Source organism: Gracilinanus agilis, chromosome 2, assembly GCF_016433145.1.
Source record: "Gracilinanus agilis isolate LMUSP501 chromosome 2, AgileGrace, whole genome shotgun sequence".
NCBI classification, from domain to species: domain Eukaryota; kingdom Metazoa; phylum Chordata; class Mammalia; order Didelphimorphia; family Didelphidae; genus Gracilinanus; species Gracilinanus agilis.
The window spans coordinates 639,766,475-639,792,558 of NC_058131.1; the positions used below are offsets into that span (position 1 = coordinate 639,766,475).

General features: G+C 37.7%; 1 protein-coding gene across 2 annotated transcripts in view; it reads right to left on the bottom strand.

Moving 5' to 3' along the window:
* PANK1 (pantothenate kinase 1) overlaps positions 1–26,084 on the bottom strand; it is a 74,867-nt gene that overhangs the window by 21,568 nt on the left and 27,215 nt on the right. For both annotated transcript variants that reach the window (XM_044665668.1, XM_044665669.1), the window contains exon 3: positions 8,961–9,313. In XM_044665668.1, coding sequence (XP_044521603.1) covers positions 8,961–9,313 — 353 coding nt within the window. The remainder of the gene's footprint in view (positions 1–8,960; positions 9,314–26,084) is intronic.

Consider the following 26,084-nt stretch of genomic DNA (forward strand, 5'->3'; position numbering starts at 1 on the left):
AAAATGGAAGAACTTTAAGAGATCATCTAGGAGTAATGAGGTGGCATAATGGATAGAGCACTAGACCTGGACTTGGGAGGACCTGGGTCCAAAAATGGCTCCAGACACTTCCCTGGGCAAGCCACTTAACCCCAACTGCCTCACCCTTACAAGACAGAAGGTAATGGTTATTTGAGAGAGTTAAGAAGGTTAAGTTAAGAAAATTACCCACAATTATAGAGCTAGTAGTATGTGTCAGAGGCAGGACTCAAACTCAGGACCCCAGATCCCCAAACTCCAAATTCTTCCCATTACACAAACTTAGCTGAAACTTAGACAAGCCACAAGCTCTCCAAGTCTGAAATTTCTCAACAGGATTATAATACCTGAAACTACTACATTCTGAGGTTTTGGTGAGCATCAAGGTGGATCATGAGAATTAATCAATATAGGACTTGCGCATATAGTGAGTAATGAGTACACACACACACACACACACACACACACACACACACACACACATGCGCAAGCTCATCTTTATAAAGAATACTCATGTTTGAACAGGGGGAGCATGCCAGAGAGGATGATAAACAAAATAGTACAAAGGCCAGTGTATAAAGACTCAAGTGGTAAAGAGTTAGTACTTTTAGAAACTCATCTTTTCCATGAACTAACTGAATGGACAGCAGTTACATTGACCTTTCCTGGTATCATAAGTTAACATGCTTAAAAATTAATCTGGAATAATAAATAATACTGAAGGCCATCACTAGACAAGCACTGTCAACAAAAGATAGGCCACGAGACAGACCAGTGGATATCCTGAAAGCAGACTAGAAAATAGTCAAAACAAAGAAATTCTCTCTCTCTCTCTCTCTCTCTCTCTCTCTCTCTCTCTCTCTCTCTCTCTCTCTCTCCACACACACACACACACACACACACACACGCGCGCGCGCGCGCACACACACACACACACACACACACACATTCTTTCTCTCTCCACTGACTAAAGAAATAGACATTTCACTACTTTCTCTCAAACTATTCCAAAAATAGAAATAAATCACAGAATCTTCTTTCACAATGACTTTAATCTATACATAAGCAAAAATCCCCTATGCAGTAGGATTCCCACATAATAAGTCACCAAGATCTCAGCAGATTATTCTTCCTAGAGGCAACCTGTTCCATTTTGGGGTAGTTATAATTATGGGAAGCTTTTTCCTAACATTAAGCCCTCTTCTCAGAAACTCCTACCTTTTTTTCCCCCAAGTCTATCCTCTGGGGCAAAGAAGGGCAAATTTATTCCCTTCAAGGGACAACCTCCTGGATGCTTGAAGACAGTTGTCAGATGACCTTTAAGTATTCTGTTCTCCTAGCTAAATGTCCCCAATTCCTTCAACCAATCACCATATGGCATAATTTTGAGAACCTTCAAGGTTTTTTACCTTGAAGTTGACCGCTTCTGCACACTCTCCAGCTTCTCAATCTCCTTAAAATCTAAAGCCTACTGGGTAAATCCAGTACTCCAGATCTGACCAGGGCAGATAAGAGTGGCATTACCTGTACATAATATCTCCATTAACCTGTCTAGGAGCACATTAGCTTTTGTTGGCAGCCCTATCACAGTACAGACTACAGAGTTTCAGAATAACAAAAGCCCCAGGGGTTTCTTTTTCCCTCCTAGACAAACTGTCCTCTATCCATTTTTCACCCCTCTTATACATGTAAACTGACATTTACCTTTGTTAAATTTCATCTTATTAAATTTGACCCAGTGTTCTAGCCTATCAAGAGCTCTGACCCCTAACTCTTTTTATGCAAAATGTGAGCTATCCCCCTCAAGTTTTTGAACAATGATTGATTTATTCATTCAACAAGCATTTACCAAACACATACTACAGTGAAAGATAAATTGTGCCTTCTCTGCCTTTATCCAAGGTTCTGGATCAAAATGATGATCAGCAAAGAGCCAAAGACTCTGAAACACTATGCTAGAGACTTCTGTCTATGGTGACAAGTCACTAATGATGATTCTCTGCATCCAGGCATTCAACCAATTCTGAGTGTACCTATTGACAAGACCTCATCTCTCCATCTTGGCTCCAAGTGTGGCACTTGAGACATTATCAAATGTTTTCCTATAGAAATTTGCAATGTAATGATTTGTTTTGCATAAATGAAATAGAATAAATCTATCTTTGTTCAGAAATCAGGGAAACTTGTACAATTTAATACAGAATTTAAAATATAGGATAATTTTTAAGATAGGTCTTTTTACTACTTTAAAATACACAATAATCTCTATGTTTGTTTGTTGTTCCTCATAAACAACACAGCTTTGCCTGGCCTGCTTCTGCCTGACTATTCCCCATTCCTAGAATACTCCCTTCTAGTTTCAAACTCCACAACTCCTTCAAAATTTAGCCCAAATATACATTCTAGAGAAGGCCTTTCTTTCCCCCTTAGTACGAGGGTTTCCCTCAGAAATTACCTCCCATTTGCAGAGTAGTGATACACTGAGTATGTACATAGTCCTTTGCATGCTGTGTCCCCAGGAACTATTTACCCTCCTTTGGTATTCTCAGTGTTTATTTACCATAATCTCTGGCCTATAGAAGCATTTTTCAAAATGCTTGATAAGTGACTGAATGTTGACTTTGTGTTACTCAATGTCTATTTGCTGACACACAGTTAATGTTTCTGATACTTTTCTAACATTTGAAATAATACTTTGTATCATATGAAAGACACCAAAATCCTATCTCATTGATTCTGTATTTTTGCTAAGTAAGACTAACAGAAACCAAGTTGATACAATTTAAAATTAGTATCAGCAAAATGATAGTTTTCTGAATCTGTTTTCCATTGAAAGAAACACATTAATTAGCCAGAAGAACGTGATTGGCTCTAATGTGCCTGATTCAACAATCCCAAATTTTCAAGTACTCAGTGAGGTAAAAAAGGGGCTGCCCACTCATTTTTCCTCCAAACAGTGGGGTAGGAATATACTCCCTTCCTCATCTCTCCCTTTTAGAATCCTCCATTTACAAGAAGACACAGCTCAGGTACCTGTTCCTTCCATAGTACCCTGATCTTCTCAGTTAAAACTGTTGTTCCCTTTCCATAGAGCACTTTTTCTGGATCGAGGATATCCTATCACATACAAATGGAGTATATTCTATTCTATACTTAGCTTTGCAAATAACAGTTCTACACACATACATTGAAAACTGTAAGCTCCCTGAAGGCAAGGATTGTGATTTTTCATCTGTAAGTAGCACAACAAAAGTCTCGCTGAAATGACTAAAGAAAGAGCATTTTTTAAGCCCAGGGGTTTACATCCACATAAAAATAAATATATTAGCCACTTTTATAAAGTCTCCTTTCAAGGCCTGTACTACCCAGGAAGGAGATAGGCTTTTTCAGATAAAAGTTATTACTTAGTAAAAAGGAATAGAGCACCAAATGTTCCACTATTCAAACAGGAAATAAACTCTTTAATTGACTGAGAGCTCTGTCTGGAGAATGAGTGACTGAGTTCATTAACTCAATAAGCATGCCCAGGTAGGAGTATCTCAAAATTGTCAGAAGAGTATTCTGAGAGATAAATCAACACGGTGTGCTGGAGTGATGAGGAAATAGGATCTCAAGTAGGACTTCTGGCTTGAAAAGGCCATGATACAAACTCGGCCTAAAGAATGTTATCTTGAGAAGTAGCTAGAAAATCTGAGTACAACCTAAGTAAGGACTAGCTAGATTTTGTTTCATTCATACTTTGGGTTATTTTATATGAGTGTGTTATTTCAAAATTTGTGAAGTTTTATTTCCCTGGTAAATAAACCCTAGATAATATACTCTTGATCTGGAGAAGTAGTTGTGGGTTAAGGAAAAAATATCCTTTTACAAATCAGGAAAGGAGATCTTTCACCCAAAGCATTTTTTTTTAATCATGACAATTCACCATAATAATATGGTGCATAGAGTGCTAGATCTGGCCACAGGAAGAACTGAATTCAAACTTAATCTCAGAAATTTTTCTTACTAGCTACATATGTGACTCTGAACAAATCATTTAATCTCTACTTCAATTTCCACTTCTATAAAATGGGGATGGATTTTTAAAATAGCATCTATCTGTCAGGGTTTTTGTGAAGATGAGTTAAGATTTGTATGATACTTTGTAAATCTTAAAGCACTATATAAATACTAGCTACTATATAATAATTATTATTATGAATAATCTCATAGGCAAATAACTAAGGCACTGGATTAGGTTACCTCCAAGATCCTATTCAATTCTGAATCCTATGAGGCTAATGGAACTGCTTTGTTTACCAGAATAACCAATATGATCTCATTTGTTATTATTATGTTTACTAGTATTACTGTCCATTTCATGGGTTGGCATCCCCTCCTCCCTACCAAAAAAAAAATAAGCAAAAAAAATTTAGTGGTTGGGCAGGGGGATGGGGAAGGGGGCATTGGGGCAGGGAATGGCTGTGCAGTTGAAGGAGCAAAGTTGAAACCCTACTTCTGCTATCTATTTCTTGGGCTTCCATTTCCTCAGCTCTGGCTATAGATTTATGATTCAGTTTTGGAAATCGACTCTTAGGCCCTGGTGAATCTTAGCATCCTCCACCAAATCCTCTGCTTTGAATCAGTCTAGTAAATGTTGTCTTCTGGCAGGGCATTGGCCTTATTCTTTCTAAATCTCATTTGAGAACTTTATCCCAATTGAAGGTGCCCTGTGTCCTGGATCTTTCTTGGCTCCTAAGCTAGAAATCTGTTATATTTCATTCCAAATTAGCTGCCCCTACTCCCTCCAGCTACCCTATCTTGGTCCTAGAAATGATTATGTACCAGATGATAAGCACACATTATTATGCTTTGCTTGTTTCTTTCAATGAAGGGGGAAAGGAATACTGCATTCCGAAATAATCCAGGAAGACAAAATAAGCAGAAGGAGAAAGGGAAATTCTACTACATCAGGAATATTTATACTTCTCTTTAATGTAGTTCCTTAGGCCTAAGATAGACCATAAGTTAAGATGCCACTGTCTGGTTCTCAGTTTTAAAAATGGGAAAACATTTTCTTCTTTCTTTTTATTTTATTTACTCTTCGCTTTCCTTCTCTGGGCTTAGCTTCCTATAAAAACTTGATACCAAGCAAAACAATGGGAATGATCAAATCATTACATATTTGAAATTTCAGATTCAATGAAAACTCAAATGATACTAAATTAAGTAAGTTTATCTAGGCCCCTATAACATCTCTTTGGAGCATATGTCATGTTCCTCAAGTCCTAGCTCAGTTTTCTCTCTTGGAAAAAAAAATGGGAGAGGAAGAGGAGGAGAGGGATTATTATTAGATATAACAAGGTCACAGAGCTAATAAGTCTGTGGGAGGAAGATGAGTGAGTTAGGAAAATTTCTAACTATAACTTGTGAAAAATTGTTCTGTGTCATATTGCTGGAGAAGGAAATATGAAAAATTCCAGTCATTTATAACCTTATTCAATCAGGTTTTCTTTAGAATCAATGTTTACCAAAAGGGGATTTTGGCATTTCTATAAGGAATTTAATGATAACAATAATACTAAGAATCAAAGCCTTGGAACATAAGATACATTCAGTATACATTGTTTGAACAGACTAGGTTTTCTGTTCAAAACAGACTGAAAGGAAAGAAACCCTAACAAAAATACCCTCAACATTTTCAAATCGAAAATCAAGGAGGAGAAAGCAGCCCAACTCCAAGCCAGTGGCAAAAGTATTGGGTCACTAGACCTTGAAGGGACCTTTGGAGAGAAATCACCTTTATTTTACCTCAGGAAAGGGAGATCCAGAGAAGGTAACTGATTTGCCCAAAGTGACACAGTGCATAAATGGAAGCAACTAGACCAGGAACTCAGCAGGCTAGTGCTTAAGCCCACTAGCACCTAAGCTCACTTTGGCTCTCTCCATCATGTCAATCTACCATTATGTCCTGTCTCTGCTTCCCTTCCCCTAGTCCCTGCCTTGATATGGATCTTCAGATTTCTTTAGCACTGGGAGTCCTCAAGGAGAAAATCTCTCTCATTTGAGGTGAGGAAACTCTACCATGCAGACTGACAACTATAGTACAACTTTGAGTCTTAGAAGAGCATTGCTTGGAGGCCCTGAGAGCATAAATAACCTGTCAAGATCACTTAAACAGTATGTTTCAGAGATAAGGCTTGAATCTCAGGCCTCCAGACTTCAGAGATAAATCAACTTATTAAAGGAAGAAGTTGATTTTTAAATTGCAAGAAGTAGAAAAGTTTGTCTTGCTAAAACAAGAGGAAATGGGGGGAACAAGTATTTATTGAGTGCCTACGATGTGCCAAGCTCCGTGTTAAATGCTTTACAATTATTATTTCATTGGATCTTCACAACAGTCATGGAAGGTAGTAGATGCTATTATGATACCCATTTTACAGATGAGGAAACTGAGAATTTTCCCAGCCTTTCTCCTAACTCTTGATCTTGTCCATTTCTGTGGTTCTGCTGCTCCTCAAAGCAATTTCTTAGGTCTGATTCCCTTTTTACCATAGAGAAAGTAATTTGAAGTGGGGCAGCACAGGGCAAGACAGATTATGACTGTAACAATGAGGAAGATAGGGAAATTAAGACACCGGTTAAATTTCCTCTTGCCCAAGGTAGCACAACTGATTAAAGCCTCAGTCCTTAGATTCCTAAACCAGCATTGTTTTCTATTACAGCCAACTAAAGTTAACACAAAGTGATAAACAAACTTGCCCAAAATCATATTGAAAGTAAGTGGCATTATGGGGATTCAAATCCAGATCCTCAATCTACAAGCCTAGCATTCTTTTTAGAACACTATAATGGATCCTCAAGAGGAGGCTGATTTCTAGATCAATGGAGATTTATGTTCTTTGTTCTACTTTGAAAGAATGTGTTGCATCCATGATGGGAAAAGTAGTATTTGTCTAGAATCAGGGGGATCAGCAAACTAGGTCTGAGGGGTATATAGTCCCAAGAGCTAAGAATATTTTTTTACATTTTTTAGATAAAGTTTTATTGTATTTAAAAATGTAAACGCCTCTTAGCTCATAGACTGTTATTTAACATATGTATGTACATATATACATATATGTATATGTCAGTCCCTGGTCTAGGTTCTTAACCAAAACATGGAATTTTCTAGTTACAGTGAAATAGGCATTATTCAAAAATCCCAATAATGGGGAAATAGACTTGTAAGTAATTAAACATTTCATTTTAATACAGAAATGAAATAATGAAATGAGAACAAGAACAGACCTGGAAGCCAGAACACCTAGGTTCTAGTATTAGTTCTTTTTAATAATGAACTATACAACTCTACTCTTCTCTAAAACCTTAGTTGCCAGGGGCAGCTGGGTAGCTCAGTGGACTGAGAACCAGGCCTAGAGACGGGAGGTCCTAGGTTCAAATCTGGCCTCAGACACTTCCCAGCTGTGTGACCCTGGGCAAGTCACTTGACCCCCATTGCCTACCCTTACCACTCTTCTGCCTTGGAGCCAATACATAGTATTGGCACCAAGACGGAAGGTTAAGGGTTTAAAAAAAATAATAATAATAAAATAAAACCTTAGTTACCTCATCTTTAATATGAAGAAGGTTAGACTAGCAAGGGTTCTTAACCACTATTTTATGGGCCATGGACTTTTGGGGGCATAGTCTGGGGAAGCCTAAGGACTCTTTCTCAGAATAATATTTCCAAATGCATAAAATAAAATAGATAGGATTATAAATGAAACCAATCATGTTGAAATATAGTTATAAGAGTTTTTTAAAATCAAGTTTGAGACCCCCAAGTTAAAAAACCTAGAACAAGACAGTCTCAAAAACTGTCCTCAGTTTCTAAAATGTTATGGGTTTATGAGAAATTATCGTGATCCAAGTGACATTCTTCTAGCAGCTTATGATGGAATCATAAAAAGACCTGTGGTCTCAGCTGGTCACCCTATAAAAGTCATTCAACAGCTACCTTTAAGAAGATGTAATGACATAAAAATGCATCACTAAAGTATGGTCTGAAAGCAAACTTTTTTTATTTTTTAGAAAAAGGATTTGATTAGTACTCTTAATGTACTGAACTACAGGTATCCCATCCACAGCATGGAGATTAGGGATAAGGTACCCCCACAATCCAGAAAATCTATATAAAAATTTTTGATTCTCCCTTCATAACAGAGAAAAAGCCTAAATTTCTTTTTCCCTTTTTTTAGGTATTAATAGTACCTTATTTTAAAATTTTGGTTTAAGTATTTGGTCATAGGATACCTGTAGGTCAAAATTAACATTGCTAATCCATTGGTCATCTGCTAGCTTTAATTTTTTTTAATTTTTTGTTCTTTTTGAAAATTTTAAGTGTTTATTTTAACTTTTAAAAAGAAATTATGCATACTTGTGTTATTAAAAGATAAAATCTGTTTATTATATAATACTACATTTATATTTTACATATTTCTGAGTTTCTAAACTTTTTCTGTGTCATCTGCAGCTTCTGTAGAACTTCCCAAAAATTCCCATTTAATTTCTTATGTCAACCCAAAATATGTCAGAACCATGATGGGAAAATTGCAGTGTAGAATAATCACATTTTTTTAAAATCGAAGTGTCAAGATCACTAATGTTTTTCCTTTTTTTAAAAATAAGAATGAATGAGAATGGTGGCTAAACTGACCTCAGAGACAGAAAAATCCCACTCTAATCCTGCTTCAAGACACAAGCTTGCCTGTGTGACCCCTAATAAGTCACCAATATCTCTGGAGTATTCCAGGCAACTTTCTGAGACCAGTTGCCAAAGGACTGTAAATACAGTAGTAAAAAGTCGCTCTTTACATTTTCAGAGGGTGTTTTTCTTCCCAAGAATTCCCTACACTGGTGAAATCACAGTTCAGGGTACCCCCCATTTTTTAAAAAAGAAGAACAAAAGCACCCCAACATACCATTCTAAAATCTTCTTCAAATTTGAAAGCCCCGCCTCCTGTGGCACAGAGGGTGGTGTGAAGACTGGAGAAGTTCTTTTCACTTCCCATCTGAATGAACCTGTGCATGGCACAGCTGGGAAATCGGATAAAGTGCAGGTTTCCTTTACGCCCACACATGGTCAGGTTCTTTAGTTCCAGGTGCACATCTCGAATCCCAGTTTTCCCATATGCAGTGTTAGAAGTCAAGTATTTCCTTATACTCTTCAAGTTCTCCACTTCCTCTTGTTCCTCCTCTGCTGTAATGTCTTTTGGTTCAAAATAGACCAATTTAACCAATGTTCCACCAATGTCCATGCCAAACCATGGGAAGGCTAGAAAAGAGAAGGAAGGATAAAAAGAGCTCACTAATGTCCCCAAATGGAACCCTGACCACCGCAATTAAACATGTTATCACAATGGACAAGGTCAAAAATGGTACATGGAGATCTCAGAAAACAGGGGTTAGGATTCCTGGTGCTAAATGTTACATTCAATCAAAAAGCATATACTAAGCACTTAACATCTACCAAGTATTGTGTTACATCCTAGGGATACAAAAAAAAAATTTATTTTTAACGAAGCAGCCTATCTTAAAGCAGTCTATATCCTATTTATTGAGAAAATGTGTGTGTGTGTGTGTGTGTGTGTGTGTGTATAGCATCCAAAGAGACACAAAACAAACACAAGGAAATTTTAGGATAGATACTAACTGGGGAGGTCAGGGATGCAGATCAAAGAAAGGCCATATGTTGGGAGAGAGGTGTTTGAGAGAATCTAAGAGAAGAAAGAAGGAAGTTTATAGATCTTAAAGCTAAAAATGAACATATCACGATGGTGAGGTGATATGCATGCAAGGGTTTACTTCCACATTTGGAAAACATGCAATTCATACTTTGTGAAATCTCTGGTTGTCTTCCTAATAATCAACTCACTCACTACCTCCACATAAGGCCTTACTAGTCACATTCCTTGTCTTCTCCATTAGAATATAAGATCCTTAAGAACAAGGATTATTTTACTTCTGAATTCTGTCCCCAGTGCCTAACACATTAATAGGTATTTAATATGTATCTGAACTGACTTCTGATTTAAGCAGCCTAGTAAAATGAGGCATAGGCAGAGCCAACACTTAGGGGAATGTTAGAACTAACTCAAATAGACTCAATTTTTTAAAAAAAAAAACCTTTACCTTTTGTTTTAGAAATGATATTAAGTATCAGTTCTAAGGCAGAAGAGCAATAGAGGTGAGGCAACAGAGGTTGAGTGATTTGCCCAGTGTCACACAGCTAGCTTCAAATTTTAATTGTATTTATATCTCAGAAACTATCAAAATCAGGACTTGATTTACTGTTTTGTTGATTTCTAGACTTAAGAAAATGATGGAGAAAAAGTTAATAATGCGAATTAAACTTAAAAAGTATATCAGCACATATCCCCCCTTTTCCCAGACAGCTGATTGTTAAAAACATTTACCAACATATACTGTCCCAATCAAACCCCATAAGATGAACCAATCAGGTTTGGGCAAGGACTAGTGATGAAAAAGATGACCATCTTAGGAGCAGGTAGGTGGTTCACTGGATTGAGAGCCAGGGCCAGAGTGGGAGGTTCCAATCTAGCCTTAGATACTTCCTAGCTGTGTGAAGTTAGGGAAGTCACTTAACCCCAATTGCCTAGGCCTTACCATTCTTCTACCTTGGAATTGATTCAATACATAGAATTGATTCTAAGACAGTAAGGGCTAAAAAATAAAAAGAAAAGAAAAGAAAGATAACCATCTTCTGATTCTCAGCTTAATCCGAAAAGCAACACTTCCCCACCAACCAGATTATATTCAAGAGTCTTCTTGAAAATGAGATCTCAAAGCAAAAAGAACAGAAAACAAAAATAACAATCAATAAAAAGAGAGTATATCAAGCTACCTTTTGTAGGAAAAAAGCTCTGCAGAGGAACAGAGCTTTAGTTCTCCAAACATACCATAGCTCAGTGATTAAGAGAGCTAGTTATGTATTATTATCCCCTTTTAGCAAAGAAGAAAGTGAGGATCAGAGTTTAAACTACTTGCCTTAGGGCCCACAGCTAGGAAATCAATGAACCGATAACAAACACAGATTCCATAGCCAGTGCTTGATTTCCCTACACTACTTTGTTACTCAGTGAAAAAAATCTACAAACTCTTATATTAACAAAGAAAATTCATGATATTAGAACAATTTCTTCAAGAAAAGTTCCGTTTTATTTAACACCATATTCTCCACATGACTGCTTTTCATTCAGAATGAATATAACATGGAGAAGCGTCTGAAGCCACTGTTACATCCCATTTCTATACTACTAGCACACATATGTCCATATACACACATACATACTGCTAAAGGTTAACACAGCACATCAATCTGTTTCAAGCAATTTCTAAGAAAATTAGAGAAGTTTCCCCCAAATAACACCTCTCTATCCCAATCAACAGCAAGAGAACCCTTTGTAATTTAATGCTGATAGTTGCCAGTCATTGGAAATCAGCTAAGGAATAACTGATATCAAAAGGGAGGAGACTCACAATATAAAACAAAGCTACAAAAGGAACTTTCCAGCTGCCTCCCACTCTTTAATAAGTGTTCTTTTGTTTATCAGGATTTCAGTGAAATCCTCCCCAGTCCTTGTGGTAAACTAAATCATCATTTTTTATAGATCTCTCACCCTATAACTCTGATCCAGAAAAAGAAAAAAAACTGAAAATAATTCATCCTTCCTGAAATCATGCTTCACTTCACTAAAACCCAGCTATACAGGATTTTACCTACTCATTGCCTATTAGGGTCCGTATGGGTGGCCACCAGAGGAACACACGAGACAATGCAATCAAGCAGGAGAAAGCTTTATTGCCAGTGCACTGGGGGGGGGAGTTCTATAAGAGAATTTCCCAAGTGGTGCATCTACAGAGGGGAATATATACATTTCAAGGGCTGGGATATAGGCGCCGGTGTCTTAGGGTCTGATAATAGCTAGACAGTGGGAGCATAGATGTTTCCAAGTGCCATAGGATATAATTCTTAATGTTCAAGGCTGCTCTGTCTAGGGAGGAGTGGTGTCCCCGGAACTATGAATTCCAGATAACTGCCCTGCTTAGCAGAGCATGATGCTGTCAAGCTGTTAGTTATGAGTCTCTGTTTTCTGGCTACAACAGCCTTTCACCTTATTCAAATAAAAATCCATCATCCTGCAAAGACAAAAGCAGTTTCTACAGTGGCAGAGCATGTAATATTGCTCCCCAAATAGGATTCAAGAGACCAGGATTCTAATCCTACCTCAATCACTCAATCCTTACATTATCTCTGGACAGTTGCTTCCCCTCACTGGGGACTCGGTTTCCTCATCTGTAAAATGAAGGAATCAGACTTTATAGTGCTTTCATATTCCTTCCGGATCTAGGATTCTCTGAAAGTTCTTAGAGGTTGCTTTATTTGGTTTTTTTAGACCCTTTCCTTCCATCTTAGAATCAATACTGACTTGGTTCCAAGACAGAAGAATGGTAAGGGTTAAGCAATTAGAGTTAAGTGACTTGCCCAGGATCACAAGAGCCCTGACTTCCATCTCCAGGGCTTGCTCTCCATTAGATGAGTGATCTAGCTGCTTCTAAACAGAGGTTCTTAACCATTTTTTTGTGTTATAGGCCCCTTTGGGAGTCTAATGAAACCCGCATACCCTTTCTCAGAATAATGTTTTAAATGCTTAAAATAAAATATGACAAATTATCAAGGAAATCCATTATGCTGATATAAAGATATAATTTTTTTTCTCCCATCCAAATTGATATCTCTTGGTGGGCTCTGGTCTAGGACCTGGCCTAGTGTTGTAGCCAAAAAACAGAGACTCTTAACCAACAGCCTAACAACATCCTGTTGAGCATGGGGGTTTTACAACATCCATAATTAGTAGCTTGATAGTATCATACCCTGTTGAGTGGGGGGGGAGGGGTTTACAACGTCATGCTCTGCCAAGCAGGATGGTTATCTAGAGCTCACAGTCCCAGGGTCACCATTCCTCCCTAGACAAGACGGCCTTGAAGATTAAGAGTTATATCCTGTGGCGCCTGGACACATCCTTACTCCCACTGTCTAGCTGTTAAGTAAACCCTAAGATATAGGCACCTAAACTCTAGCCCTCAAAACATATATATATTCCCCCTTTTGAATGCATCACTCGGGATTCTCTTGCTGAGTTCCCCCAACGCGCACTGGCAATAAAGCTTTCTCCTGTTTGATTGCATTGTCTCGTGTGTTCCTCTGGTGGCCACCCATTTGAACCCTAACACTAGTAGATAGAGTACTGGACTCAGAGGCAGGAAGATATCAAATATAGTCTCAGATTTACTAGTTAGGCAAGGTACAGTCTCATTAAGCTTCAGTTTCCTCATTTCTAAAATGAAGATTTTAATATCACTTCATAAAATTATTTTGAGAATCAAATGAGATATTTATAGAGAGAGCTTTGCAAACCTTTAAAACTCTGTATATACAAATATTAGCTCTTATAATTATTATATGGGGAGAACAAAAGGAAAGCCAAGCACCTCTAGTAAAATAGGCTGAACTCTGCTCTATTTTTTAGCTCCAACTCAATATCATGTAACACCCACCTGTGAAGTGCAATAGATTGTTGTAATCAGTAGCTTTGTACAGATTGTCTACACAATTTATAAACCACCTGGCTCCCGGCAGTTTCTTTCCACTGTTCCCCTTTTTGGGGCTGATTTCACAGTTCCTAATTAGCAAGTCAGGGAGCAGAGTAAGGGAAAGGGATCAAGTTTCTAAGTCTTAATCAAAGTTGCTAGTTATTAGGATCAAAGGTAGAAACCTCTTCTATTCATTATAGTAAAACTGCTGTAATATCCAAAGATACAATTTAATCCGTTTTCTCGTGTGAAAAATTTCAGACATCAGTCACCTTGCCTGACTCCATTTTATGAATAAGGAAATTGAGGCACTAAAGAGATGTGCGTGACAGGATCCTGGAGCCAGAGCAAACCACCAATCCATTATAAAATGTTCATAGTGGGTATTTAAAGCTTGGAAATCAGCAAATGTAACAAAATCAAGGCTTGATTTATTGTTCAGTTGATTTTATGGCCTTAAAGTGATGGGAAAGTGGAAAGGGATGGTGGACAGTAGTCAAGTGTTAAGTACCTTTTGTCTTCTATTGTATTCAGGTCACTCCCACCCACCCCCAGTCCCTTAGCCTCAGGCTCCAACCTCTTTCCCAAGCCTCAAAGTAACCAGTCAGTAGTCCTTCATTTCATATATTCCTTAAAGTATAAATAGAACCCCAAGTTCTGTAGTGCAGTCCCATCCTGGGGGTTTTCCCAAAGACATTGTTCCCAGAATCTCATCTCAGAGCTGGTTGTGTGTGCATATGTATGGCTCTCTATGGTGGCCATAAGAGCATTATCAACCTTGTCCTGGTTAAAGACAGTATTTTTTTGTGACTGCTTTGGCAGTTCTGTTTTTTTCAGGTTGACAGAACAATCTTCTTATGACTTCACAAGTTAAGTGTCTTTGTTGAGTTGAACCTAGTTATTGTTGAACACAAAAGGAGGGGGAGAAAATGTAATTATCATCCCTGACCCAGTGCTCTTTCTCATTAATAAATAAATAAATAAATAAATGGGAAGTCCAGTCTAGTCACCACAAAGAAAGCACCACCAATCTGTGTTTTCAAGGTGTCCAAATGGATGGTTCTGGAAATATAAAGCTATTCTATAGTGGTATTCTTCCATATAGCATATAGCTTCTGAATTTCTAAAGAAGGGAATGGTTTTCTGTCAGATACCAGATACAATTAGGAAAGAGTCAGCTCACCTACATATTCAGAAGGACTACCACCCACAATGGATTGTATGCAAATGAAAAGCAAGCCCCAAACTTCACCACTCTAGCCCTAAGCCCCCAGACTAATTTTACTGGAATAACATAATGTCAGATATGTAAGGGACTTTGAGACCACTATTCCAACTTATATCTGAAAAAGAATTCCATCTACATCATGTGATCCAAAAAGAATGACTTCTTTTAAATAACTTTGTTTTGAAAAGATGTCTCTTCCTTCCCTAGGTTGGGAACATTGGATTGAGAAGAGGGAAAGAGAAACCACTGACTGCTTTTCCCTTGCAAGGGAACCTAAACTCTGGGGTCATCCATCCTAAGGAAGAGAAGAAAGTCATCTTTACTGAGGAGGAAGGGAGCACTATTTTCAAGTCCTTCATGCTCTCCATTTTTTGCCAGGTAAAATAAAGCCTGTGCTATAAGCACTGTATTGTTGGCCTGAGTGTTTCTGATGGCGTAGAAGCCTTTTGACCTTTCCTATAGAGGCCTAGATACATATTCAATGCCCAAAAGATTTTTTTCCTCTCAAAAAATGGAAGAAAAACATATTTTAAGTAATGAATTAGAAGAGTTTACTTGAAGAGCACTTTTCAAACACCATTTTGATGTTCTTCCTTAAACCAGAAACTTGGGATATCTGGTTGTCATTTCATCTAAATATCCCTTGCCTACACCATGTCCAGAGCACACCCATCTCTAAGACAACTGCTTTTGGAGAAAGTTCCTCTCTTTCTTTAAGGACAGCCTCAAGTGCTGCTCCTGTATGAAGTTTTTCATAATTATTCAGCTAGAAATTTTTCCCTTCCCCCTTCAATACTCTTTGGAATTTCTTTTGTTCATTTATCACATTCCAAGCAGTGTTGTGTTTTATCCACCAAAACTCTCTTAATTCTTAATGTCCTGACTTCCTTATAAAAATTTCACACCTACCAATAAAAAAATCCATATTTTTTTTTAAAGATTAGGCTTACAGGTAACAGAACAGGTAACAGAAAAGAACAGGTAACAAGTAATTGGAACAAAAATACTGCCTGATATACCTATTGACAAAAGTAATAGCTATAGAAAAGGGGGAGGGGAGCAGCTGGGTGGTTCAGTGGATTGAGAGCCAGGCCCAGAGATAGAAAGTCCTGGGTTCAAATCTGTCTTAGGTGGCCTTGGGCAAGTCACTTAACCCCTAATGCCTAGTCCTTATCACTCTTCTGCCTTGAAACTATACACAATATGGATTCTAAGACAGAGGGTAAGAGCTTAAAAAAATGCATTCTCAGAAATGTACCCACGTATTGGTTTATTTTAGTGGGAAATTCGTATTTCTTACAAAGTAGGGTTAGCCAGTAGTAAACTGTTGGTCCCTTAAAACAAAATTTAAAAAAAATTTTTTAATGTACAGAAATCAAAGAAAATGCAAAAAGGGGACATAAGCATTTGTTCACATCTTGTTAAATTACATATACAGCATATATAGGTACATATATATGAAACTTTAAAAACAGTCTAAATTTAAATTCTACTATTTTTATGATTAACAAGAATTTATTTTCTCTCCCCCTTTGCACTTCCTCTGCCCCTCATTCAATATAAAAAATACCCTTTATAACAAATATCCATATCAAGCAAAATAAATTCCCACACTGGTCACAAACCCAAAAAGTGTATGTATCATCCTGCATTTGAATTCCATCACTTCTTCAACAAGAGAGAGTACTTCATCACAGGGAAATGAAGAAAATAAAAAAAAAAACAAAGAAAATAAAGAAGCTAACTTTTTCTTTTTTCCAGTTTTTAAAATTATAATTATTTTTTCCATATTATGTATCAAAACAATTTTTAATATTCATTTTCTGATATTTCATAATCCATGTTCTTTCCTTCCCATCATTCTCCAAGAAGGCAGGTAATATGATAAAGGTTATACATAAATTATCATATAATACATATTTCTATGTTTGTTTCATCATGTGAAAGAAACCACATAGTGTTCACACTAAAGCTCATGAAGGAAATAAAGTACTCTAAGTACATTCAATTTGCATTTGGACTCTGTCTATTCCTTCTATGGCAGTGGATATCCTTTTTTTGGCTTGAGTCTCCTAAAGTTCTCCTGGATCCTTTATTTGTTGATAATAGTTTGTCATTCACAACTGATCAGCATACACTCATGCTGTTATTTAGCTCTTCTCCTTCTGCTCACTTCACTTTGCATCTCTTCATGAGTCTTTCCAGGGGTTTTTTGTAATCATCTTGTTTGTCATTTCTTATGGCATTAACTTTCTCAATGACTAAAGTAACTTCCTATATACTAATTGATGAATTTATGAATGAGTGTTTTAGCAAACTACAAGTTCAGTATATAAAGTGTGCTATGGAAGGCAAAAATGCTAATGTAATCTTAGGCATTAAAAAAGGGATAATACCCAGCATTAGAGAAGTGACAGTCTCATTGTACTCTGCTCCAGCTGAACTACATCTGGGATACTACAACAGTGGATTTGGGGTACCCCACTTTAGGAACAATAATTATAAACTGGGGATCACGCAGAGAAGAGTAATTAGGATAGTCAGTCATTGCCATTCAAGGTCTGCTTAAAGAAAATGGGATTATTTGGTGTGGAGAAGATAAGACCTATGGAAGACATCATAACTAACTTTTTAACCATCAGAAGGGCTACCATATGGCAAAGAAGTTAGATTTGCCCTCCCAGAGGGCAGATCTAGGAAAAAGTTGCAAAGAGGCAAGTTTAGGCTAACTCTAAGAAAAAGCTTACCAAAAAAGTAGTGATATCCAAAAGTGAATGGGCTGCATTTGTGGACTCTAGACTCCCTCACCAGTGATCTTCCTGAAAAGGCTGGATGACCACTTATCAGATACACTAGATACAGGATTTTTGAATACTGGTTGAAATTAGTAAGATTCTTGAAGGGTGCATGAGTTACAACAGAGACAATTTCTAGCCAGACAGCTTTTAGATAGAGATCCAAAACTTGGACTGTGAAAGCTGTTCTCAGTTTCCTAGAGGAAGAGCACACACAAGTCCACATTAGAAATATTCCCCTTAATTCTGTGCCAACCTTCTCCTCACCAATGCAAGTATCTATACCTTTTTGGGAGAAGAGGATGTCTCTGGCAACAATTCCATTTATATAGGGATTACTTCTGCTTATAGGGCACCAAATAGAGTCTTTAGGAACCAGTTTTCGTCAAATGAGGCTCCACCTTTTGCAAATATCTGCCAGCCTCCAACAATAGGAAGGTGTCTCTTTCTGGAGTGGACAGTTCCTTCTTACTTCAAGAAAAATATTAACCATTAATAAGTGAGAAAAGACTTTAAAAAAACCACAATTAATGTGAAAGTTTCTACTACTTAGTGATAATAGCTAATATTCTCATAGCACTGAAGTTTTGTAGAGTATCTTCACTTGGCTTTGATTCTCAAATCAACCCTGTAATGTAGATGCCATGTTACAGATGAGGAAATAGAGGCTAAGAAAGCTTAAATGCCTCACCCAGAGTCACCCAACTATTAAGTATCTGATGCAGGATTTGAATTAGGATCTTCCTTCTTCCAGTTCCAGTAGTCTATCTCCTGACTTTTTAGTCAAGAATACTTAGGACAGGAGATTGCCAAAATGAGAGTTCTTGCAATCATATAACAATAATAACAAGAGGCTTGAGCCATCACTTAGCCTCACTTTATAGGCAGAAAACTCTATACAATAGCACCTCAAACTTTGAGAATCACTGCCATCAAAATAAAGCAATGATTAATATAAAAAGAGGCCACTCATTATACCATGGGGATGTAAAACTGCTTTGGCTCCCTCTGACCTCCAACTCCTGAACATTCACCCGCCTTGTTTTTCTCCCTGCTTGAAATGCAGATGCAGAGAACACTCTACCATCAAGAGATATGGGATGACTCCATCTTCAAACCTCAAAATTTTATGGGCTCTTCTCATGCTCGCAGAGTTTCAAAATTGAATGTAAATCAGTAATATCATTCTGGAGTAATTTATTTAAACTACATTTGTCAGTAGTCAGAATTGTGAAATATCTTAATATTCTGAATTCAACACAGCAAAAGTATTTGGTAGATTTATTATCACTGGATAATTATTGCAAAACATAGAACCATCTCTTTAAGACCTTATGGCTCACCAGAACTATTTACTACCTCTGGGGCATAGGTGCTTCCTGTTGTAAATTTAGATGGCATACTCCAAGACACATAAAAGATAAAAAGATAACAAAAAAAAAATTCAAAAAGCATGATTAACTACTCCTGGCAGAAAGAAGTTCTCTTTCAGGGATAACCAGCTCATTATGTAGGATGATGCAACTATGTTCTTTGGCACTTGGAATGAAGGATTCTCAATTTAATATCTGAGGGTTTTAGAGTTAACAAGGACCCCAGATGTCATCTAATCCAAACATTTCTTTTTATAGGTGAGGAAACTGATGCCTAGGAAGATGGAATAGCTTGTCCAAAGTCACACAGATTGGAAGAGACCTTAGAAATCATCTCAACTCATGCATTTTTCAGACAAGGAAACTTAAAGAACTAAAGAGAGGTTACAAATGGGCCTGGAGACAAGATGACCAAGGTTCAAATCTGGCCTAAAACACTTACTAGCAGTGAGATCCTGGACAAATCATTTAACCTCTATCTGTCTTAGTTTCCTCAAATGTAAATATTAGTACCTGCCTTCCCCAAAGTTGTTGTGAGGATCTAAGGAGATATTTGTAAAGTGCCTAGCACAGTGCCTTACACATATGAGACTCTTCATAAATGCTTATTTCTTTCCTTGATTCCAAATTCAGTCCTCTTCCCACTGCATCACACTGCCTTTGGTCTTTAACCAGTCCTAAAACCTCACTTTAAAATGAGGCAACTGAAGTCTTAAGAGGTTGGATACTACTTGTTAGTGGCACAGTAGAGTCTAAAATCCTGGTCTGCCATTCTCCCTTGCCATGAGTGAAGCGGAAAGTCTGAAATTCCAACTTAGGGATGGAGAAAGTTTTAGAAAAGTTTGAAAGGGGTATGGTTCAATACTGTTTCAATTAGGAACAATCTTCAGGAATTGATGCAGAGTGAAAGAAGCAGAACCAGGAGAACACTGTATACAGAAATGGATACACTATGGTAAAATCGAATGTAATGGACTTCTCTACTAGCATAATGCAATGACCCAGGACAATTCTGAGGGACTTATGAGAAAGAACACCATTCACATCCAGAGAAAGATTTGTGGGAGCAGAAACACAGAAGAAAAACATTTGCTTGATCACATAGTTCGATGGGGATATGATTGAGGATGTAGACTCTAAACGATCACTCTAGTGCAAATATTAATAATATGGAAATAGATCTTGATCAATGACACATGTAAAACCCAGTAGAATTGCTTGTCGGCTATTGGAGGGGGTTGGGAGGAGGGAAGGGAAAGAACATAAATCATGTAGCCATGAAAAAAAACATTCTAAATTAATTAAATAAACGAACTTAATTTTTAAAAAATGACCCCCCCAAAAATACTGGTTCAATTAGTTACTCAACAATGTTACACATTATCACCCTACCACAGAGCAGAGAAATGCATTCAATTACATATTAGCAAAACTACTGGCAAGCAATGGATCATACAAGTACCCCAAACCATTTAAAAATCCATTTCAAAACCTAGTTTTGAAGTTATAGGTGTTCCATGGCTCAGGAAAAAAAAAATGAATTCTCAAAACAATTTGTGTATAATTAAGTTCAATAAACAATTTTTTTATTTTATTTGAAAGTTAAACAGGCATTCTTACATTAAAAAAAAATAAGCTTCTCGGGAATCAAGTCCATGATCCTATATCCTGTTGGCATCCTGTAAAACTATGTATATAACCAGACACAGCTGCTGCACAAAAGGCTAAAATGAGAAACACAGCACTAAATGGTCTAAGCTACTTCTCCGTCTTTCTTTTTGAAAGAAATAGACAAAGTATATGAAACAGAGTCAGTGAGAAGAGAAATGAGGGTAAGGGGTGATGTGACTATTCCCAATACACGGCAGACCATCTCACATCTAAGTGCCTTTGCACTAGCTGAATCCCATGCCTGAAATGCCCTCTCCTCACTTCTGCCTCAGTTTCCTTCAAGGACCACCTTCTACATGAAGCCTTTTCTGTTCCCTTCAGCTGCCGGTGGTTTTCCCTCAAAATTATCTTGTCTTTCTTTGGCATAAACCTATAATGTAAATGTTGTCACCCTCTCCTACCTCCAAACTTGACCCTTAGATTGTAATATCCTTGAACTATTTATCCAGGAACTATTTAGATTTGTCTTTGTTTCCCCAGCTCCTGGCACCACACCTGATAATAACAGATGTTTAACAAAGGAATGTTGAGAGACAATAAGAAATATAACAAAAGGGACACCGAACAGATCCAAACTTCACATGGCCCTTTCAGAATGATGAGGCTAGGGTATGAGAATCATTCTTTATGCTGTCAATTTAAAATACTGTCCTTTCAGCTTATTCTCAAAACAATGATCCTCTCTCAAAATATTATCTGGCCTGTTCTTTCTCCCAAACAGAAAAGAGACATGGCAATTTAATTATCCTGGCCGCCCAAGGCATGTTTCATTCACCCTGAGGAATTCGTTATTCTCCAGGCCTACTATACCCTTCCCTGATACACCTTTCCCCATTGGCCCCTAGGCTTTATGTCATGTAGAAAGTGAATTAGGTTATACAACCCTCTAGCACTTCCTTCAGCCTCTACTTCCTATCCTGCCGCAGTCTTCTACCCAACAGGAGAATATTAGAAACACAAACACATGCACATAATCACACACAGAGCAGCTAAGTTTGAAACTATCAGAGGGCACTGCTATGCACTTGGGGGAATAAAACATCTAATTTTCCTTGTCTTTCCAAAGAGACTCTGATAGGCAGAGGAAAATACTGTGGAGATCTCTTTATCATCTCTGATAATCTGATGACAGTTTAGTTGATAAGGAAATAAGGACAGGACAAGGGAAATGTCTTTTACTTCATGCTTCCAGCTCTGGCTCCAGGAGCATGGAGTTTATTATATATATTTCAAGACTCATTTCGCACAAAAGAACACCCCCCCCGAAACTTGCAGATGCGCAAAAGTTACAAATTATGTCACATCAAAACACAAAACATTGGCTTCAGAATAGACCAAGGCCAAGGCTGAATTTTGACTAGGTTCTTATCAGAAAGCCAAGTTGGGGAGTATCTTGGCCTTAGCTATAACAGGCAGCAGCATTCCCTGCTGTGTTAAAAGTGTTAACCCTTTAAATTCAGGTTTGATAGGAACATAAAGCTTTTCAATAAGGTCACAATACATTTCAACAAGAAATCACAAGAACCACAAAAGGGGTCAAAAGAGGAGTCTCAGATTTTTATCTATTCTCTTATTGGCTTGCCACAAAATACATTCATGGCACTCATAAAAGTTAAAACCACCCTCCTCCACTCCAACCTTCAGATTGCATTTTTAAAATAGAAAAAGAATCTGAAAATGAGAACAGGGCAAACCCTTAAATGATGGTAACTCTTATTATTCACATCGTTCCTCACAATTCACTTTAATTCACTATAAACATTTAAGTGCCTACTATATGAAAGATACTAGGGATAAAAAAAGTCAGCTAAGAAATATTTATTAAGAGCCTACTATGAGGGGCAGCTAAATAGGATTGTGTCAGGCCTGGAGTCAAGAGGACCTGGAGTCAAATCTAGCTTCAAATACTCCCTAAGTTTGTTACCCTATGCAACTATCTTGCCTTTGTTTACCCAGCTCTTGCCCTTCTGGATTAGAGTTGTTACTAAGACAGAAAGGAAAGGTTGTTGTTTGTTGTTCATTTTTTTAAGCCTATTATGTCCTAGGCACTGCATTAAAAGCTGGAAATACAAATACAAAAAAAAGGCAGTTCCTGATCTCAAAGAGCTTGCAATTTAAGAGAAGACAAGTAACAAGAGAAAGTAACCTGGGAGCCCTCTTTAAATGGAGGCTTTGGAGTTCAGGTCAGTTCTCCAAGCAGAGAGGCACTGATGTGATGGGAGTACCAAACCTGATGCAATCTCAAAAGATGCTGCAGTTTCCTGATGATAAGGATCTTGGGAGCTAAAGGAATCAAGTTCAAAGGAGCACAGCCAGGTGAGAAATGAAAAAAATGGTTGGCCTGCAAGCCATCCTTACATAGGGCCTTTGGGAGGAGTTTTTTGTTCTGCATTCCTGCCCCACAGAGGTAAAAGACAAAAACAAAATTAAAGTTGCTAACACTTACCAACTATAGGATACGATGCTAGGCAAATCACTCAAACCTCTTGTGATTTTCTTATCTATGAAATGGCCATGATAAAAATTCTTAACTCAGAGTTGTGAGGATTGAATGAGCTATGCTAAGAAAATGTACACTAAGTGCTTTGCAAACCTTAAAGTCTACATAGATGTGGACTATTATTAGTAAATGTCATACACATATACAAACACACATATGCACATTAAGCTACTGAAGCTAAGACTTTTGGGACACTCTGTGGATACGTAAGCACATATACTAGGGGTGACAATCCCAACTCCCACCTGCACTGGCAGGTCAGATGCCCCAAATTTGTCTATTATATCTTCTCAGGGCTCTAGAGTTGAGAACTAAGGATTTGGGGTTATTTATGGTAAACAAAGATCATGAGCCCCCACTGGTATTCTTCCCCTTTCCCATACTATCAAGTAGTCCTACAGATTTAATTAGCTTTTAGAAAGGGATATTGATTAAGGTTGTAAGGACTTCAATAGACTTCCACTCCATGAAAGAGAGACGCAGATCCCCTGAGTTTCTCCATCTAAATAAGGCCTTCTTAAAGATAATCCATACTTTTCCCTTATCCCTTACTTACATTCCTACATTTCACCTGGGACTCTGGGTTACCTAGGAAGCCAACCCCAAGCTCCTTATCCTTATCCTTCTTACAGATAATTTGAGTAGTTAGATTAGTAGATAGTCAGATAGCTTTGGGGTTTTAAGTAAGAGCAGGGAGTGGAAAGACAGTGCCTATAGAAGCAATGAAGCACAATCTCTCACGAGGTGCGTAGAAGTTGGATGGAGGTTAGATCCATAGTTTTAGGATCCTTCCTACCCTTTCCATTTATCCATATATAAGACTTTTCACTTCATGACCTGAAGCCAGGAGACAAAGTATACATAAAGAATTTTCAGTATACTGGAGTAACTCATCCTTCCTGGGAAGGGCCATTTCAGATATTGTTAACTACTCAAACAGCTATAAAAATGGGAGAAAAGGACTCTTGGATTCATTGCTCACATGTAAAGAGAGCATCTTCTATAGAAACTGATTGCTTGACTGTATCCTGTCACATGCATTAGAGATAATAGCCCATAGACAAGTGGACACTGTTTTTTGAAAACACATTGTATTTTTCCTGAATTTTTATTTTATTATTGCTTTTCCTTTTATTTATTTTTTTTTTGCCCTTGTACTTCGGTGTATTGTCTCATAGGTGGAAGAGTGGTAATGGTGGGCAATGGGGGTCAAGTGACTTGCCCAGGGTCACACGGCTGGGAAGTGGCTGAGGCCGGGTTTGAACCTAGGACCCCCTGTCTCCAGGCCTGACTCTCACTCCACTGAGCTACCCAGCTGCCCTTTTCCTTTTATTTTTAATAGAATAATTGATTCTTTTCCATTTTCTCATTTCATGTACTTAAAATACATATAATTGATATTAACCTTTGATTTTGCAGTAATATAAGCTAAAAAATATATTTGCTATAATATTAATGCATGCCCAAAAACTTTAGACTATGAAAACCTGCCATTTACTGATAGATGTTATGGGACTATGATTAATGATTGTGTCTGATTCCAAGAGAAGGAACAAAAGAGCCATTATACAGTGCAAAGAAGCACAAGGTTAAGGAGACCAACCAATCCCAATGGGATTGATGAGAATATGCACAGTGCCTAGGAGCACAAGGTCAAAAAGGACAAAACCAATTCAGGTAGGATTGTTGAACTTCTACACCAATACGAAAGGACTTGAACCTAGTGTGAGACTCAAGATTGTGGCACTTGATATATGTTAAGATGGCAGGACTCCTTGTACAACACTCCTTGTGAAGTACTTTCTATCAAGTACCTAATAATTGGCTATTCTGGCTCCCTTATCCCTGAGAGTGAAGGTTAAATCAGGCCAGGGAATGACACTTCCCTTTTACCCAAAAAACTAGTAAGTGCAGTCAGTTGAGGAAGATCACTGGGACTCAGTTTGTGATGAGTTTTAAATACCAGACAAAGGAGGCTATAATTTATTATAGAAGCAAATGGGAACCTCTGGAGTTTTTTGAGTAGAGACATGACACATTCAGAAGCATGGTATATTCTGTGCATGACAGAGGAGAAATCGAAGGCAAAAAGAACAATTATGAGGTTTTTGTAATAATCTAAGCAAGAGATGATTAAACTTTCCATCTCCTATTTGACCACATCCAGCTTACCTTGATTTATAGAATTAACATTCCAAGTTCCTATATAATATTGATATTTTGTAATATCAGACTTTCCTTTCATCACCAGACACATACATAGCTGAGTTTCCTCTTGGTAGTGGCCTAGCTGCTTCTTTAGTACTGGAACTACTTGTATTTGTTCACTGTTCTTCCCCAGTAATGTGTTGACCTGAGGGGCTCACCTTCCAACATCATCTTTTATCATTTTAACACTGTCCATATGGTTTCCTTGGTAAAAACAAAGAAGTAGTTTGACATTTCCTTCTCTAGAGAATCATCTTTTGTTTGAGCTCTCCACTATGACCTATCCATCTTGAGTAAGACTGCAGAGCAGTCTTATCTAATGGCATAGCCCCTCCGCCATGCCAAGGTAGTGATTCAAGAAGCTAAAACTGAAACTTAAATACTTTGACCACATAATGAGAAAATAGGACTCACTTGATCAACTTGATGTTGGAAAAGATTGAAGGCAAAAGGAAAAGGGGATGGCAGAGGATGAGATGGGTAGTATTAAGAAGAGTCAGATACAACTGAACAAGTAAGACATGTTCAAAGCCTAAAACATGGCAGTGCATCTGGGTGAGCATATGGAAGGGAATGAAGGAAAAAAGCGATAGAGACAAAAATGACAAACAAGGCTTGGTAACCAACTACATATGGGGGATGAGGAAAAGGGGAGA